This window comes from Mesoplodon bidens, assembly GCF_964165515.1.
Source record: "Mesoplodon bidens genome assembly, chromosome: 19".
Taxonomy (NCBI): Eukaryota; Metazoa; Chordata; class Mammalia; order Artiodactyla; family Ziphiidae; genus Mesoplodon; species Mesoplodon bidens.
Genome location: NC_138179.1, coordinates 42,934,593 through 42,952,623, shown reverse-complemented (window position 1 = coordinate 42,952,623; position 18,031 = coordinate 42,934,593). Strand labels below are relative to the sequence as shown.

General features: G+C 47.8%; 1 protein-coding gene across 1 annotated transcript in view; it reads right to left on the bottom strand.

The window, feature by feature from the left end:
• Positions 1-7,031: 7,031 nt before the first annotated feature.
• Positions 7,032-18,031, bottom strand: part of ENDOV (endonuclease V) — a 101,601-nt gene continuing 90,601 nt past the window's right edge. The window contains exons 10-11 of the mRNA XM_081220632.1: positions 13,785-13,890; positions 7,032-7,287 (exon numbers count right to left, since the gene is read on the bottom strand). Of these exons, the coding sequence (XP_081076758.1) occupies positions 7,239-7,287; positions 13,785-13,890 (155 nt within the window). The 3' untranslated portion in view covers positions 7,032-7,238. The remainder of the gene's footprint in view (positions 7,288-13,784; positions 13,891-18,031) is intronic.

Here is an 18,031-nt window from a genome sequence, read left to right as displayed (position 1 = left end):
TAAAACTAACCCATGTAGGTATCTGGTATATAGTGAGTGCCCAATACAATTCCAGCAATGATGCGTCTGTAGCTGGAGTGAGATCTAGCAGCCCTGTGTGCTTTACTAATCTAAAACCTCAGGGTGGGCTCTGGGAGAGACCCTTTTTCTCAGTGTGGTTTCCTAGGGCTTTGACACAATGTGGCAGCCCATATAAAAATCCTGATGGCATTTGTGTTCCTTTCAACAGCCGAGTGAATAGTGCAACCCCAGATCATTCTCACCTAGCACATCACAGGCATTTAATTAAAATTCTTGGATTAAATCTTACCATTATAAACATTTATTCAGTTATTACATCCTGATGAGCCCAATCCTCCCATTAAAACTCAGGGCAAATTCACCAGAACAGAAATAGAGGCTAAAATCTGCCTTTTCCTTGCTCTCTGTGTTGACAAAATATCCCCCACAGTCACCAGCAGAGGCTTCAGGACTGCAGGGTCCTGAGAAGACCCCACTCTCACCTGAGGGCAGCAGCGTAACTCCGGCTCTGCCCCGTCACCCTGCAGCACACAACAGTGACGGCCAGGGTCCCCAGGCACTCTTGCAGGAAGCAGCAGTTACAGAAAAACAGCAGCATTAAACCCATTCATTCCTAACTAGCCCTGTGACAAGGGAAAACCCACTTAATCTGTGTGAGATTCGGATTCCACACCTATGAAGTATGTCACCTGGGGAAATCTACTCACCCTCTCTGACATTCTAAGCGAAGGTAGTAACGAAACCAGTGGAACCCAAAACTGGCAGGTTGTCGGAATCACCTGGGAAACTATTTTAAAATAAATATTCACCCAGACCTACTGAATCACGGCGAGAGGGGGACAGGGATTCAGGACCTCTATTTTTTAATCAGGTAACCCTGATGATAACTTAAAATCAGTCAGATGTGGGGATACTGGACAATATTCTCGTTGAGGATATTAGACAATATTCTCCCCCAATGATTCTGTTCCAGCTCCATGGTGGGCCCTCAACTATTTGTACTGAACAAATGAATACTATGAAGCAACTATCCAATCTTCCATCTAATACGTCAGAACAAGACACCCTCTCCCCCAAACTACATAACAAAACACGCCCTCTACTGTTTTACATATGTGACCCCAGAACCAAGAGGCCTTTGGAGTCCATGTCCCGGACTGAGGGTTGGATGAAAACATTCTGTCCCCAGCCCACCACCAATTTCTGCAGAATTGCCAGAGCCTCCGCCCTCCTCTGTCCTCAGTTTCCACGTCTGAGACAACAGAACCTTAAAGAAGATGAACCTCTAAAGACACTTCAGGGTCAAAATTCTGTGACTCATGTAAAAACCAGAAATGGGCAGATGAAAGCCCAGCTCCCAACCTGAAGTTTCAAGAAGGGGCTTGAATCATTTCACAGCATCACGACTTCTAAAAGAAACCTCTTCCCAGTGTGCCATGAGCGGCTCTATTCAAGTCCCAGATAAGCATTTGGAAGCATGGCTCCAGGTTTCCAGAAGGCAGTGAGCGTCGATGACTAATGACAGGCTGGAAATTCAAGGGCTAACTTTTCTCACCTGGGTGATCTCATTACCACGGCGTGTGATCAGCCAGCCACTTGGGCCTGCCGTTCCGATTCCCAATATCTCCAATTCTTCACAAGCAAGGACATCTCCTGCTTGCCACAGAGCCTCTAAATAAGATACTTTAATCATGAAAACAAGCTCTACAAATCTCAAAAAATGCGTAAAACCTGATCTGGTTCAAGCTATGGAAGGGGAGAGAGTGTTAATGAAATCCTGCTGGGGCTAAACATCAGGCTGCCGACGTGAAGCTGGGAGAGAGAAGGGGCTTTTAGGCCCAGCTCTGATGTGAAACAACAGAATAACATTTGATCTTCCTGTACAGAGAGGGGGGACCTTTTCTTACAACCTGAGGGTCGAGCAGAAGACCCCTTCCAGCCCAAAATCTCAGGCTATTTGGCAACCAGAAGCCAAAGAAACAGCAAAGTGAGCAGAGAACAATTATAAAAAACCTGAGTGTGTAGGTCAAATACAACAGAAGTCAGGGGTAAATCTAGGGGTAAATTTGGGATAACAACTGGGGCAGGGAAAGGGTCTGAATAGATGCCCTGGGAACATAGCACGTTGCCCAGGAAGAACCAAGGAGGAGGCTGGGTTTTCACAGCCTTCAAGCTCAGCTGTTGGCTAATCTTCTCTCAAAACACAAGACCATCACAGCCGAGGCGTTCCATTTGCAGGCAGGACAGGCTGCGTTCCATCCTCCAATATTGCAGTTTCTCCGCTAAATCAATCAAGGGCCCTGAATGTGTTTTGTCATCAAGAATCAAGAGCAAGCCTGGAGGTCAAGCAACTCAAGAAAACCGGTGCTTCGATGAGCTATTATTTTCCATGCAGGGAGACCAGCCAGTTCCCACCCTTTCCAGAGAAATCTGTGCTTAGCTTAAAAGAAACAAAAATAAAGTACTTTGCCATTGTCTGAGCATCATTACTCTGTTTTTAGCAGAATCCAAGCCACCCCCCAACCCCTGCAGGTCAGATGTTTTGTTGACAGCGAAGTGAGAAGAGAGAGAGGGAAGTAACAGCACCCGCAGTTGGAGACGCTGACTTTGAGAACCCAAACGAGCCCGTCTCCCTCTCTGCCCATTCCACCGTCTAAAAATATGGCGGTGTTTGTGTATGTGCTTTTCACCTCCTATTGCATATCTTTCTATTTTATGCACAAATTTTTACACTGAGCAACTAAGGTTCTGGGAAGCACAAACAAACAACAATGTTATTCCATTTTAAAAAGGGAGTGACCCCTGAGTAGCATGGGGACTATGGTAAAAGATTCCTCTTATTGAATAAACTTCATCCACTATCCACATTTCTCCTTTCAGAATTGAGAATTTTTGCATAGCCTCAGCCTTAAACAGCCAGACGAGAAGGAAACACACAAGGAAGGGGACAGAAGTGGATCCTTCACCCCCGGCCCTTTCCTTCCCACTCTGGGGGATGTTTTGCATAGGGTGGTGAAGAGCTGTCTGGGGACCCTAGAATTCGGAGCAAGGTGAGGAGTGATGGAGTTGGAAGGAAATGTGTCTCAGGCCCAGTCACCATTGGGCCCAGCTTGCAGCACAGGAGCCCTGACCCATCAGTCTGGAGGCCTGGTGCTCCCTGCTCCGGGCTTCACTGAACCAGACACCACTGTCCACAGCCCTTGTAGAGAAGGGACGAAAACTAGAACCTTTCCCAGTCACAAGTTCATTAATGTGAGCCCTGTCTTCCTCCTCTAGAACCTGGAGGTAGAATCACTGGGATGTGGTCTAGGCCCAGGGCAAAAAGAGTGCATTAAAAAAAAAAAAAGAGGAGGGCTTCCCTGGTGGCGAGGTGGTTGGGAGTCTGCCTGCCGATGCGGGGGACGTGGGTTTGTGCCCCCCCGTCCGGGAGGATCCCACGTGCCGCGGAGCGGCTGGGCCGGTGAGCCATGGCCGCTGAGCCTGCGTGTCCGGAGCCTGTGCTCCGCAACGGGAGAGGCCACGGCAGTGAGAGGCCCGCGTACCACAAAAAAAAAAAAAAAGAGGAAAAAAGGAAAGCTTTTATGATAGAGACTATACTGAGAAAATTTGTTATCCAATAAAAAATATGCAAATAGAATTTTATAAGCTTTTATTTTAATAGTATTGCCTACAATAAGATTCTACCTTTATGAAAATACAAATAATATCACCACTGTCTCTTTTTAAGTTCCCCATTTGTTATTTTATGTAATATTCACATCTCATCAATGATTCTCAGGTTCTCAGTGAGCACGAGGTCCTGGGGGAGCCAAGGCTAACCCAACCGTTGCCTCTGCCTTTAACAGGGGGCATTAGAGAATGTGCCAGTAACTAAAATATTGTAATCCTGATAGTGTTTGTGGTGAGCCAAGCCCTTTTCATGAGAATTAACTCCTTTAATCCTCCTAATAACCTCCTTTAAGCCTCCTGTGTTAGATCCACTTTACCAGTAAGGAACTTGAGACAGAGAGCAATTAAATAGCTTTCTCAAGATCTCCCTGCTGGCCAGGGCTGGGCGAAAGTCCAACCGGCATGTCTAAGGCTAGGACCTGGGAGCCATGAGAACCTCCTTGGGCCCTTGGGAGTCATGCCTACCAAAGTTCAAATCCCCACTCTGGCGTTTCTGTGTCCTGAGACCCAAGGGAAAGGTGCTGAACACACACCAGCCCCAATTTCATGTGTACAATAGGGAAACTAATAGTTTCTGTTTCATAGAGATGTTATAAGTGTCAAATCAGCTAGTGCCAGGCACACAATAAGCATTCAATAAAGGTTGTTTTTATTAACAAACTGCTATAAGAATAAATTCCATCTAGGAAGATTAAAGAGGCTTCTTGGAAAACACAGCATGCGTGCCTGAGCCTCAAAAGTGGATTTCATTTTTTCAAATAATTTAAATTGTTTTTTTCCAAATGAAAACCTTACACTTGGGGTGGGAGGGAGAGGTCAGAGTGGAATGTCTCATTTTTCACAGGAGATGTCAGTGCATCAGATCGTAAACTGATTTTTAAAAAGTAAAGAAAGAAACACACTATGCAGAAATGCTGAACTTAATGTTAGAAGAAACAGCCCAACGTGTAGACCATTTGCTCCAGGGGTGGGGTGATGTGGGGCAGGGGGCAGGGACCACCACCTTCCCCTGCATTATAATCCCAGAAATAATATTTGACACTTTAAACAGTATCACATAGTACTTTGACAATTTTTCTTAAATTTAAAAAATAAAAGTAATAGATATTTGCTGGAGGAAATTGGAAAATGTCAAAGTCAATGTCAAAAAAAAATTACCCATCAGTCCACAGCCCAGAGTAACTACTGTTTCCATTTTATGTATTTCCTTCTTGCCTTTTCTTTCTGGCATGTATATATTTAAAATTATATTTGCTTTTTACATTAAAAAATAACATTATTCTGAAACATTATTTTGAAAATAAAGAAGAAACACTTTTAATTCTATTGCACACACATAACTGCTCTTAATATTTCTTTGTATAGCCTTCCAGTATATGTTATAAATATTTATTGTAAATGGACATACTTATTTGTAAGGTTTTGCAAAAGAGAATCATTCAATTTTGCATAAACACTGTTTAACAAAACCTTTCATTTTGTGCCTTTTTCTCATAGCAGAAGCATTTTTCCGAGTCTACACTTCCTAGCATTCTGAAAATCAACATCATTAACCATTGCCATGTATCCCTGGCACAGACAGTAACTGAAAAATGTGGAGGGGTGACCCATAGAGAAGGACTTTAATTTTAAAAAAAAATTTCTTTTTTATTGTGGGCTAAACCTTGGGGCTGCTGTCTTAAATCAGGACTTTCACTTGGTTTAATGAAATTCAACAGGCTAGACCTTTGGTTACAAAGACATAAGGCAAACACCCTCCAGTTCATTTCCAAAAATATCCCGAGGGACCTTAAGCCTGCTTGTGGAGCCTTTGGAAGGTTCTTAAGTGTTCGATTTAGTACTTATTAAAATAATTAGTGTAATAATGATGGCTAATATATCTTACTTCCTATGGACCAGACCCTGTTCTAAGCACTTCACATGTATTAACTCAATGCCTACAACACACCTATTGCTCCCATTTTACAGATAAGGAGGCTAAGGCACAGACAGATTAAGGAACTTGCCAAGCTACACAGCTAATGAGTGGTGGAACCAGGATTCAAACCAGCAGTTTCTCAAATTTTGATACATCAGAATCACCCGTGAGGCTTTAAAGACCTGATGCCCAGGCTGCACCATTAGAATGTCAGGGGTGGTAGCCGGCAGCAGCCTGGAGCCCCCAGGTGCTCCCAGTGCTGGGAAGTGGGGGACCCACGGCCTTGAGGTCTGAGATCTTAACCACTGTGTTAAGCGCACCCAGGGGCTTGTTTCCAGCCTGCCAGTGCCAGCATGGAGGCAGTGACATGGCTTCCTGAAAAGCGTGATTAGGTCCAGTCTTGGGGAAACGTGCTGTTGTGGTGACATGTCCAGGCTGTGCCATCTACGCATAGCTGCGGGTGAGGGCTGGTTCAAAGCTGGGAGCAAGCTGGCCAAAGAAGGCTCGTGGTGGGCTGGATTAAGTCTCTCCGGGTAACCGGATGTCCTGGTTTCCTGGGGCAGCCCCAGCTGTACCTTCTGCCTGGACATATTATTAACAGTACCCTCTTACATTCCCCAAATGTCCTGGTTTGGATGATAAACTACAATCACCCTACCTTTACCCTCTCTCATGGGACCCTATACTTTCTACTCACAGCATACGGAGTAGTTCTAATCAAACCAGTGTTTATTTTTTATTTATTTATTTATTAATTAATCAATCTATTTATTTATTTATGACTGCATTGGGTCTTCGTTGCTGCGCACGGGCTTCCTCTAGTTGTGACGAGCAAGGGCTACTCTTTGTTGTGGTGCGCGGGCTTCTCACTGCGGTGGCTTCTCTTGTTGTGGAGCACAGGCTCTAGGCGCACGGGCTTCAGTAGTTGTGGCACGTGGGCTCAGTAGTTGTGGCTTGTGGGCTCTAGAGCACAGGCTCAGTAGTTGTGGCACACAGGCTTAGTTGCTCCACGGCATGTGGGATCTTCCCGGACCAGGGCTCAAACCCGTGTCCCCTGCATTGGCAGGCAGATTCTTAACCACTGTGCCACCAGGGAAGTCCAAACCAGTGTTTATTTTGATGTCCCTTTCCCCACCTAGGTAGAAACTCCGTGAAGACAGGGACCACGTCTTCTGATTCTGCCCCACAGGGATCACAGAGCCTGGTAGGGTGGCAGACACACCGGAAGTATTGGTTGAGTGACTCAGATGAGCAGGGCTGCCCTGCTCCGATGAACACCAGGCACAGGCACAATGACCACACGTTAGGGCCACAGCAGCTACTGTTACCCGAAAACTGGGTTTGCCTCTTGGTGGGTATCGAGCCAAAACACACAATGCACAAGAGCAGGAGAAGGAAGGATTTATTTCTTGCAACAAGTAAGGAGAACACTGGGGATCTTTCCCAAAGCAGTGTCTCCCGGAGCAGCAAAACTGGGGAAGTTTTAAGCTAAGGGTACATGCATATTCATGAAGGGGCTGAAGCAGAGGAGAACTCAGCATAGAATTGGGGCAAAGGTCGACAGAGTCCGAGCTTTAGTTGATGGAAGTCACGAGGGTCAGCCAAAGTCAACATCATCATTCCGTAGGCTCTAGTTAATCTGGTGGTCCAGCACTCGAGCACTCAAGGGGGCTTGGATCCTGCAAAACAGCTCAGGAATGTACTCCAGGCTAATCTTTACCTTTACAATTGATTTATTGTTTCCAGTATGGTTATTTCCCTGGTCTGGTAATAGCTGTTTCTTCTTACCTTCTCTTCTTCCCTTAAAATCATTAACTACTGAAGTCTATTCTTGTGCAAGGGCAAGCACTGTGGCCAGGCTCAGATCACAAAATGGTTTAGACCTGAAATGGATTCTCTTGTGCCAAGAAAGCGATGAATGCCTGGTTCTCTTTCTCCCGGGACCCCCTACCCTATCTGCCTACACTACAGCTGACTCCTTGGAGGCAGGAAGCAGTGGGGAGGGGCAGACCTGGGGAGTACCTGAGAAATCCCCAATGCCACCCCAAGAAGAATGGCCGCCCAAGGATTCAAAGGACAAAGACTTGGGGCCATGCTGACCTGATTATGAAAAGAAAAGTGACTTTATTTTGAACCCCCAAGTGAGTAAAATGGGGCATAGGAACATCTTGGCCCCTGAATCTTGGCTTTTATCTATCTCTGATTACTTCCTTGTATTAGTCAAGCTAGGCTAAGTTCTGGACCCCCCCCCCACAAAGTCTCAGCAAAAGGCCATTGTTCACCCACACAACAGGTGAGCTCAATACAGGTGTTTGGGATGATCTCTTTCCATCTTGTGGGTCCCACCACCCCCCAGGACTCGGGGTCCTTAGCTAGGTGTCTGCTCCCAGCCAGAGGGAGCAGCTGGGAAGGGAATCCAGGTTTCTATTGGCCAGGCCTGTGGCTTACGTCACTTCTGGCCGCGTTCCACTGGCCAAACTCGGTCATGTGCCACAACTAACTGCAAGGGAGACTGGGAAATGTGGTGTATGTGCCTGGGAGGAAATGCAATACATTTGGTAAATAAGGAGCTATAGGGACTTCCCTGGAGGTCCAGTGGTTGATAATCTGTGCTTCCACTGCAGGGGGCATGGGTTTGATCCCTGGTTAGGGAACTAAGATCCCGCATGCCGAGCAGTGTCGCCAAAAAAAAAAAAGGAGCTATAAGATTTCTTCCTAAAAATTAGTCAAAAAAGGCTATATTGGGCTTCCCTGGTGGCGCAGTGGTTGAGAGTCTGCCTGCCGATGCAGGGGACACGGGTTCGTGCCCCGGTCCGGGAAGATCCCACATGCCGCGGAGCGGCTGGGCCCGTGAGCCATGGCTGCTCAGCCTGCGTGTCCGGAGCCTGTGCTCCACAACGGGGGAGGCCACAACAGTGAGAGGCCCGCGTACTGCAAAAAAAAAAAAAAAAAAAAAAAAAAAAAGGCTATATTTGTTTCCCAGGGCTGCTGTAACAAAGTACTACAAACCGGAGGGCTTAAAGCAACAGAAATGTATCATCTCACAGTTCTAGAGGCCAGAAGTCTGAAATCAAGGTGTGAATAGGTGGAGCTCCCTCCGAAGGCTCCAGGAGAAAAGCTGTCCCATGTCTGTTAGCCTCTGGTGTAACACGCAATCCTCTGTCTCTCTGCTTGCCCCGCGTAACTCCAGCCTCTGCTTCTATCACTACATAGCGCTTTCCCCTTGTGTCTCTGTGTCTCTCCTCTTCTTACAAGAACTCCAGTCATATCGGATTAAGGGCCTACAGTAAATCATCTTAACTGACATCTGCAAAGACCCTATTTCTAAATAAGGTCACACTCACGGGCTCAGGACCTGGATGTATGTCTCTGGGAGACACAATTCAACCCATAAGAAAAACAAAGAGAATGAACTTTTTAAAGGTTCTTGAGACATTCTCACATTGCTTCCAAAAAGCTCATTCCAATTTGCCTATGGACCAGCAGAGTACCGGTATCATCCTCCCCAAATCAAGTAAGAGTATTTTGGTTTTCTTCCTGAGTTTTATTATCTTGATTTCTGCAAATTCGATAAGTGAACAGCGGCATCTCATTTGCGTTTTGGTAAGGAAGGACACAGAAAGTGCACAAGGTACTCAGGACTCAGGTTGGTCATCCATTACAACTGAAGGATGGTGGGCAGTCAGGACCAAGGGCTGGGGACAGACAGGAACTGGGCCAGTGTGTGTGGAGTCCTCAGGGCGGACCTGGGAACTGGAGGGTGTTTGCTGAGCTGGGAGTGGCCATCACAGGACACCACCCAGGCAGGGATGGAGAAACATTTAACTAGCCGAGATCATAGCTCTCTTCTTACAGAAAGCAAAAAAGGCAGAGAGGACTGAAATTTCCATTTCTCCATCTGAAACTAATGTTTCCAGCAAGGAGCCTGGATGGCTTTCTGCAGACAGCCCAGCTGCTGAGGCTGGAAGAGGCTTGTCTGGTTTGCTTGTCACAGTGGCGGTTCGGACCGATGGTTGCAGGGGATGAACGTGGCAGCAGACACTCGGAGTAAGACATCCACGAGGCCGTCGGTGCCACCACACGTCAGAACACTCTGTGCTCAGTCCAGAATAACCCCGGCCCCTGTGAATTATTCATACCAGCCACCTTATGACATGTGGTCACATTCCAGGCAGAATGTCAGCCAGGGGGAAATTTGTAAATATAATTTGTATTCTCAATTTTTGTCATAGTTTTGGTCGTTATTTTCCCCTCATAACTCTCCATCTTCCTCCCATATTTTCCCTTCTCGGGTTTTTAATCAGAGGGATCTGTCAAGAGTGACTCTGAAAGTCTCTGCCTTTTCTCGGAATGTGCTCTCTCCGGTGGCGGAGCGTGCAGCCTCCAATCTCTGAGTTCATGTTTACGATACATATTTTTATTACCTTTGAGTGAAAGTGATTGCTATGGTTATCTCCTTCTGAGATATATATTTTCCTTTCATTTATTTCGAGTATGGTTTGAATTTTTATGCATCTTTCAATCCCTGTTCCCCAGAGAGGTAGGTGGGGCAGCTGGGGCAGCTGGGACGCGGGGCCACGGTTCTCCCTGCAGCACGACCGCCCCCTTCACAGCATCCCCAGAGGGATGGTCCCCCTTCTCTGCTCCCGTGGGCACCACCCACTCCCAAGTAAGCCTGAGGAGGGCTTTCCAGGGGCTTCTGAGAGCCCAGCTCTCATCAGAGCATAGGGTTGAGAGAGTGAGCTTGAAATGGGGGGGGAAAAAAGGTGTAACTGTCAACCTGATTTCCACTGGATGAAAAAGAATTTTATGATGAGAGACACGAGGAGGGCCCTAGGCCAACTCAGAAACTCATTTCTAGAACCAGAGGCTGCATCACTGACTTAAAATGGTCCAAGGTTGACAACATAATCAAAGTCAGAACCCCCAAATGGGTCTGTAATTCCCATTTTCCTTTAGCCTTTCACCGTAGCCACAATTACCATGCAATCCCCCCCGCCCCCAGCACTTGGTTAGATCACAAAGGTAATGAGATCCAGTGAGAAGGCCAAATTTCTTGTGAGCCAATTTACTTTCCAAAAAGACAAGTTGGACTTTGGAACCCTTCACCTTGACCCTGACACCACCCTGTGTGTGGGCCTGTGGAAGAGAGTGGTAGACCAAATGTAAGGTAGATAGCTAGTGGGAAGCAGCCGCATAGCACAGGGAGATGAGCTCGGTGCTTTGTGACTGCCTGGAGGGGTGGGATAGGGAGGGTGGGAGGGAGACGCAAGAGGGAGGGGATATGAGAACATATGTATATGTATAACTGATTCATTTTGTTATAAAGCAGAAACTAACACACCATTGTTAAGCAATTATACTCCAATAAAGATGTAAAAAAATAAATAAATAAATAAAAATAAAAACTAAAAAAAAAAAAAAAAAAAAGAGAGTGGTAGAGCCAGGCACACAGACTGAGAGTCAACCGGGCTGTGAGGTGCTCCCACCCTGGGTCTCTCCTCCCCAGATGCTGATAGAAACTAAGGAAGGTGGGAAGAGTTTGACTCAGGGACCAGAGGAGATGATAGAGCGCTGGCACGTACATGCTCCTAGCTGTCTGGAGTGAAGCTGGGCCCAAACAGTTACATGGGGCAGGGTACCAGCTGCAGGAGCTGGGACTGGGGGACTCTGGAGACTCTGGGCGTAAGCAGGGCTGCTTGGGGGCCCTGGTGACACATTGTGGCATAGTGTTGAGGGGGTCATTCCCCAAAAAGCAACTTGGGTGTGTCCAGGAAGCACATGGGCACAGTCATAGGCTCTCCCTCGAGGCTGAGAGCAGAGGCAGGTGATATAAAACCACAGCAGGACAACCAGGAGGGATGACAATCCTCTGTGTGACCACCTGGTTTGTGAGCTCATTTGAGGCTCCTGGGGGATGTGGGGCCTCCTTGCTGTGATTTGGGGCAGGGACTGTAGGTATAGGGGGGACAGAGGGAGGGACTTTGGACAACTGCTGTTCTGTACGTTATGACATTGGGTGACACGTGTGAAATGGCTGCATTTACCCCAGCACTGTCACAGCTACTCAGGCGAGTCAGCACCAACCTGTCCCCACACCACTCAGGCCAGCGTTCCTCAGCCTCAGCACTACTGACATTTTAGGCAAATGATTCTGTTTTGTTTATATTTCAGCATTTTTTAAACATTGTGGTAAATGCATGTAACACTTTTAACCATTTGTAAGTGTGTAGTTTAGGAGCATTAAGTACATTCACATTGTTAGACAACCTCACCACCATCATCTCCAGAACTTTTTTAACTTCCCAAACTGAAACTCTGTCCCCGTTAAACACTGACTCCCCATTCCCGCCTCCTCTCAGCCCCTGGCACCCACCCTCCTACTTTCTGTCTCTATGGATTGGACTGCTCTAGGGACATCATATAAGTGGAATCAGACAGTGTTTGTTCTTCTGCGTCTGGCTTATTTCACCGAGCATAATGTCCTCAAGTTTCATCCATGTTGTAGCAGGTGTCAGATGATTCTCTGTTGTGGAGTGTTCTGTGCACCGTAGGATGTTTAGCAGTATCCCAGCCTCTAACAACTAGATGCTAGAAGCACTTCCCTCCTCTCAATTGTGACAACCCAAAAATGGCTCTTGCATTTGCCAAATGTACCCCTGGTTGAGAACCACAGCTCTGTGCACAGTCATCTCTGAAGACTTGAGTCTCCCCTTCATGTACCTGAGCTCCACAAAGGGGCAAGGGCACCTCAGGAATGTGTCCCCAGCCCCCCGCTGCAGCCCAGCTCCCAAATCCCATCAGAAGGTTCCAGCCACACACATTCCATGTCAAGATCACTTAATAACATTAGGGCAGATTTTCAAAATTGCCATTTTTAATAATTTTTTAAAACCCCTCTCTTTTCTTAAATCCACATTAAGCATATGGCAAGCCATGTGCTGGCTGCATTGCCTCTTGCAAACTCAATGCTGGCCTCTTGTTTTTTACCTTCCATATGGGGAGACATAAATCCTACTTAGAGACAAACCTCAGGAGATGTGAGAAGCATGTACGAGCCAAAGATAAACAGCCTGTTTTGTCCTTGGACACATAAGCTGGATTTTCTTCAGTAATCCAGGCCCTTCTCGGAAACAGCCAAGAGCAAGGAAACTTTACAGCATGATCCATAGCCACACACACAAACACACACACACACACACACACACACAAACACACACACACACACACACCAAAAAGAGCGAGTCTGGCATTCAAGGCAGATGACAGCCACAACTTGGGCAGAATTTCAGCATGCCACTTCTTCCTCCCAGACCCTGCCAACACAGCTCGGGCTGATCCACACAAATTCCGCATTTCCACTCAAGCCCCATATAGCTCTGCTAATACCCATCAGCCCGCAGACAAAATCTTTTACTTCCCAGTAAGTCTGGAACAAAAAAGATGCATTTGCATGGGCTTTGGGAATAAAGGAGAGACACTGGAGGCCCTCAGGATTATCTTGGCAGAGAATGAATTTTGTTTGCATGTGTATGATTCATCAGGCATTGATTAAGAGTCACAGGATTTGGGGACTGGCATCAATCAGAGCACCTTACAGTGGAAACAAATAAACCTACCTTCCAGGGCCAGAGGGGAACCCAAGAGCGGTGGCCATCCAGCTTTTGTTGGAACGTTCTGGAGAGGTGGCAGATTTTCCCCCAGTCTTCACCCCTCTCTGTGTCCCCATCCTCTGTCAAGTGACCTGCAGCTCTTCCCACAGAGGCAGAACGTGCTTCCCTGACCCTGGACTTCAGGCTTGGCCTTGAGACTTGATTTGGCCAGTGAGACACTAGTGGAGCAGCAAAAGCAGGGGCTGTGAACATACTGGGGGGTAGACTCTCCCCCTTGTTCGCCTCTTTCTCCAAAACAAGAAGCCACCCCAGTGAGGCCACCCACCCGAGGAGGATGAGAGAGCCAAGATGCTGCGTGAGGCAGCCCCCAGCCACCCCCAAATCCAGGAGAGTCAGTGCTGCCATGTGAAGCCATGAGTTGGGCTGGCTTGTTATGCATCGTTATTGGGCCAGTAGCTGATCAATACAGACACTGCAACACCACACTTCCAGGGGCAGGCCTCTGAGGTCTCTCCATTACTTTTATGAGCAACTCACTGACTGGTTCTGATGAAGAAACTCACCTTGATGAGGATGGCATTGCCTTGTCGATATCATTGTCATTGGACAGTGACATTTCTGCTGTGCCAGCTTTGCCCCTCTTCACCAGGCAGTGGGTGGGCTTGGCCACTGAAACAATCCAGAACAAGGGTAGTCAGTCCTGGATTCGGCTGCCTGTCAGCTAGGTTGCGATAGCTCTCGAGTCTCCCCTGCATCTCCCTCCCTCCTTGGGATGCTGGGGGAGACACCACTTATGGAGAAGATTGGTCTTGGCACTCAGTGTGTCCACACAACTGAGGAACTTCACAGGGTGAGCGATGATCAAGCCAGAGGCAGGTCACTTTGGAGAAGGCAGAGCCCCCACTGCAGCCGGGCAGCTCTGGTGACCTTTTCCTCCACCCCTTGCCCTCTGGCTCCCATCACAAGTGCTCTGTCCTGAACAGATGCTTGTACCCCCAGGTTCATGTCGGCATCACTCACAACCACCCAAATGTAGAAGCAACCCAAGTGTCCATCAATAGATGAATAGATAAACAATGTGTGGTCCATCCATTCAAGGGAATATTATTCAGCAGTAAAAGGAAGGAAATTCTGACACAGGCTGCAACATGGATGAACCTTGAGGACATTATGCTCAGTGACATCAGCCACTCACAACAGGACAAATACTGTACGATTCCGCTTATATGAGGTCCCTAGAGGAGTCAAATTCACAGAGACAGAAAGGAGGATGGGGGCTTCCAGGGCCTGGGGAGCGGGAATGGGGATCTATTGTGTAATGGGCACAGAGTTCTAATTTGGGATGATGTCAAAGTTCTGGCGCCGGATGGTGGTGTTTGTTGCACAACACGAATGTGCTCAATGCCACTGACTGTACACTTAAACATGGTGAAAATGGAAAATCTTATGTTATAAATATCTTACCACAATTTAAACAAGTGACCTGTCCTATGTACCAGCTCCCTAAGGCCCAGCTCCTACCCAGCTGTCAGAGAGCAAGGCTGTCTGGGAAGTGGAACCATCATGGGGTGGGCATGGGGAAGGCACTGCTGCCGCCGCCACCCCCTCCTCCTTGGTTTCCTTGGTTTCTGCAGGAATCTCTAGCACCCTCATTGCTTTAACTCAAATGAACTGACAGCTAACGGGGACCACCCAGGCATAGGGGTGGGCCAGTAGGAAGATACTGGGGCAGAGAGAGTGTCCTCCTGATGCTCCTCTGATCCCACAGAGGCAGCAGCCCCCCCCCACCGTGGTGGCAAATCTGTATGGGGCATGTTTATTGCACACCCTCAGCGGAGGGGAGGGCTCTTTGTGGCTGGTGTCTGGTTGAAAGTTGGAACTTGAGCAGGTGGGGTCCCAGCTGCGGATCCTCCTCCTGGTTGCTGAACATGTCAGGGGTCTTCCTTCATGACATCATTCCTGTGTTGTCACAACGTTCTCCTCTTGCTTTAAAAGAACATCCTTCACTTGACCCTGCTGCTCAAGAACTTTTCTCTAAGGTTCTGCCAGGCTACGGAGGGCAGATGAGAATGTAGGCTGTAAATCAGGAGCCCTCATGACATTTAGATCCATTAATCCATCAAAAGAAGATTTGCTACCTCTTAGCATCCAGAGGGAAACCAGAAATCCTCTCCCCGTGACTGCCCGGAGGCTTAGGCACCAAAATACTACTACTCAGCACTTCGTATAGGGACGTTCAGGAATTTGTGGGACGTCAGTGCTCTTCCCTGTGTCTATCACTTGCAGGTGTACCAACCACCCAACCCAAGCTGAAGGAGTTTGCTACCAGGTGCCTTTGCTTGTCCCCAGATTGTTCGTGAGGGAAGAAACTAATCTTGAAATGTCGAGGAGAACATAAGCCACCACCATAACCTACAGGATCCAAACAACCTTCCAGACCGGGAGTTCTTTGAGAGCCGGAGCCACCTCTGTCCTCCAGCACTTAGCCCTGGGCCTGGCAATGGATAGGTGGGTGGCCGGGTGGTGGGTGGATAGATGGATGGATGGATGGATGGGTGGATGAGTGGATAGGTAGGTGGATGGATGGATGGATGGATGGGTGGATGGATGGATGGATGGGTGGATGGATGGATGGTGGATGGGTGAGTGGATGGGTGGATGGATGAGTAGATGAATAAATGAATCTCTGGCCAAGGAGCAGAAGTTCTTGCCCAGAATCTACCTCAGTAGCCTTGCAACTTCCTTCATTTGTAAAATGGGGTGAGGATAATTCTTTTTCTACCCAACCCATAAGGTTGTTGTGAGGAAAAAATTAGATGATATAAAATCCTTTGGCCACCTCTATAGAATTATACCAATGAGAGGAAGCATTGTTCAAAAGAAAATGTTTTCTTCAGCCTAATAAATGCTTCTAGGAGAACTCACTGATTCAATCAGTGACTTAGGGAATCCTCTTAGGGTAAACAGCACTTTCTATGTTCAGAGGCAGGATTCAGAACAGTAGAGACTTGGTCGATAAGCCATCTCACCTTAGAGCTGCACATTACATTATATTTATTACACCTGTACCTCCTACAAGACTGTGAGCTTGTCGGTACTATATCTTAGACCTATAATCCTCCCATCAGTAAAAATGAGTAACTAATAGGCACTCAGATACCTACTACAGTGATAACCAAATCATATCATGAAAAAAGACATGACTTTACAAAAACAATGCACAAATACTAGGGTGAAATACCTGTGTGAACCGTGTCCTTGTATGACTCTGAGTTTAGAGATAGACATTTGAAGTGGCTTTTTACCCAGTTAAGCCTCATATGGACGTGGGGCTTGTGTGATCGTGAGGGGGAACGGGCACGTGCAGGGGAGGTATGTGAGACAGTCTACACAAAGAGCCCGATGCAGGGGCTGACATATAAAAACGCTCCATTCATATCAGCTTATTATGGTCTCTGTGACTTGGGGGTTACTTGCCACTGTGGTCCCAAACCCTCTGTCTTCTTTCCCTGTCTCGCTGGCCTCCCCTCCCCTTTGGATGGGGCAGGAGGTGGTGAGGGCGGTCCAGGTCAGAGGGGGGACAGGAGCATCCAGCCACGCAGGAGGGGCTGAAATCCCTGTGCCAATGACCGCGTCTCCTCCTCCTCCCCACTCCAGGTGTCATCCAGCTGGACCCCAACTGCCAGGGCTGGAGGGTCAAGCGTTCGCTTCTCCTGGGTGTACACAAGGGTACAGAACCATCCCTGGACTTATTTGGGTCTCCAGACCAAGGCAAGCTGGACTGGGAAAGAAAGGGGATGAGACTGTCACAGGCTTGTCCTCAGAGCACCCCCAGTGTGCTGGCAGCCACCTGCTGCAGGGCTCACTGGGGGGCTAGGAACGAGGGAACACAGTGGCAGTTTTTATGCATGACAGCTCTATGAAAAGGGCGTAGCATTTACTTTAGCAAATTTGGGACTGGGGATTGACGAACTGACCAAGGTTGGTAAATATCAAGGGTTAAGCAGCAGGCCCCCCCATTATCCACACTGCCTCTGAGTTGCGGGCATCAGGCTTCCTAAAGGACAGGAGCTGGGGTCAGCAGGGACTCGGTCACATTAGAATTCCTAATATCACGGTCTCACACTTGGGGATGAAATGAAACAGCTCTGTTTTAACCACATAACGTCCCCGGGAGCTGGACCCCAAATGATCTTTAATTATTACAGAAATATCTGATTTCTGGGCCGGTTTCGAAGGCCGCTATTGTGGCCATGTGCTCTGGAGGACACGGGCGAGGAGGCATTCCCTAGGCTCAAGACATTAACCCCCAGTTGAGCAGAAAAGCTAGATGCTCATGGAGCCTGGTGCCTGAGGCACTGGCTAAGGGTCTCAGGGAAATTTCGGCTCTCTCACCACCTTCCCTAAGAGGTTCTCATAGGAGACCCCCCTCACCCCTGATCCAGGGCTCATTCAGAAGTAGAGAGGGGACTTGTCTTTGGTTGTCACAGGTCTGGGGACATTATGGTGCTGAGTGGGCAGGGACCAGGGATGCCAAATGTCCCACAACTGCACACACAGAATCGTTGCAATCGTTAAATTTTCTGTATCAGCTTGGCTGGGCCATGGTGCCCAGTTGTGTGGTCAAACACCATCTAGATGTTGCTGCGAAGGTACTTTTCAGATGAGATTAACATTTAACTCAATAGATGACCCTCCCTAATGTGGGTGGGCCTCATCAAATCAATCGAAGGCCTTATCTTAAGATAAGGTTCCCAGAAGAGGAAGGAATTTTGTCTCCAGACTGCCTTTGGGCTCACAACTGCTACAT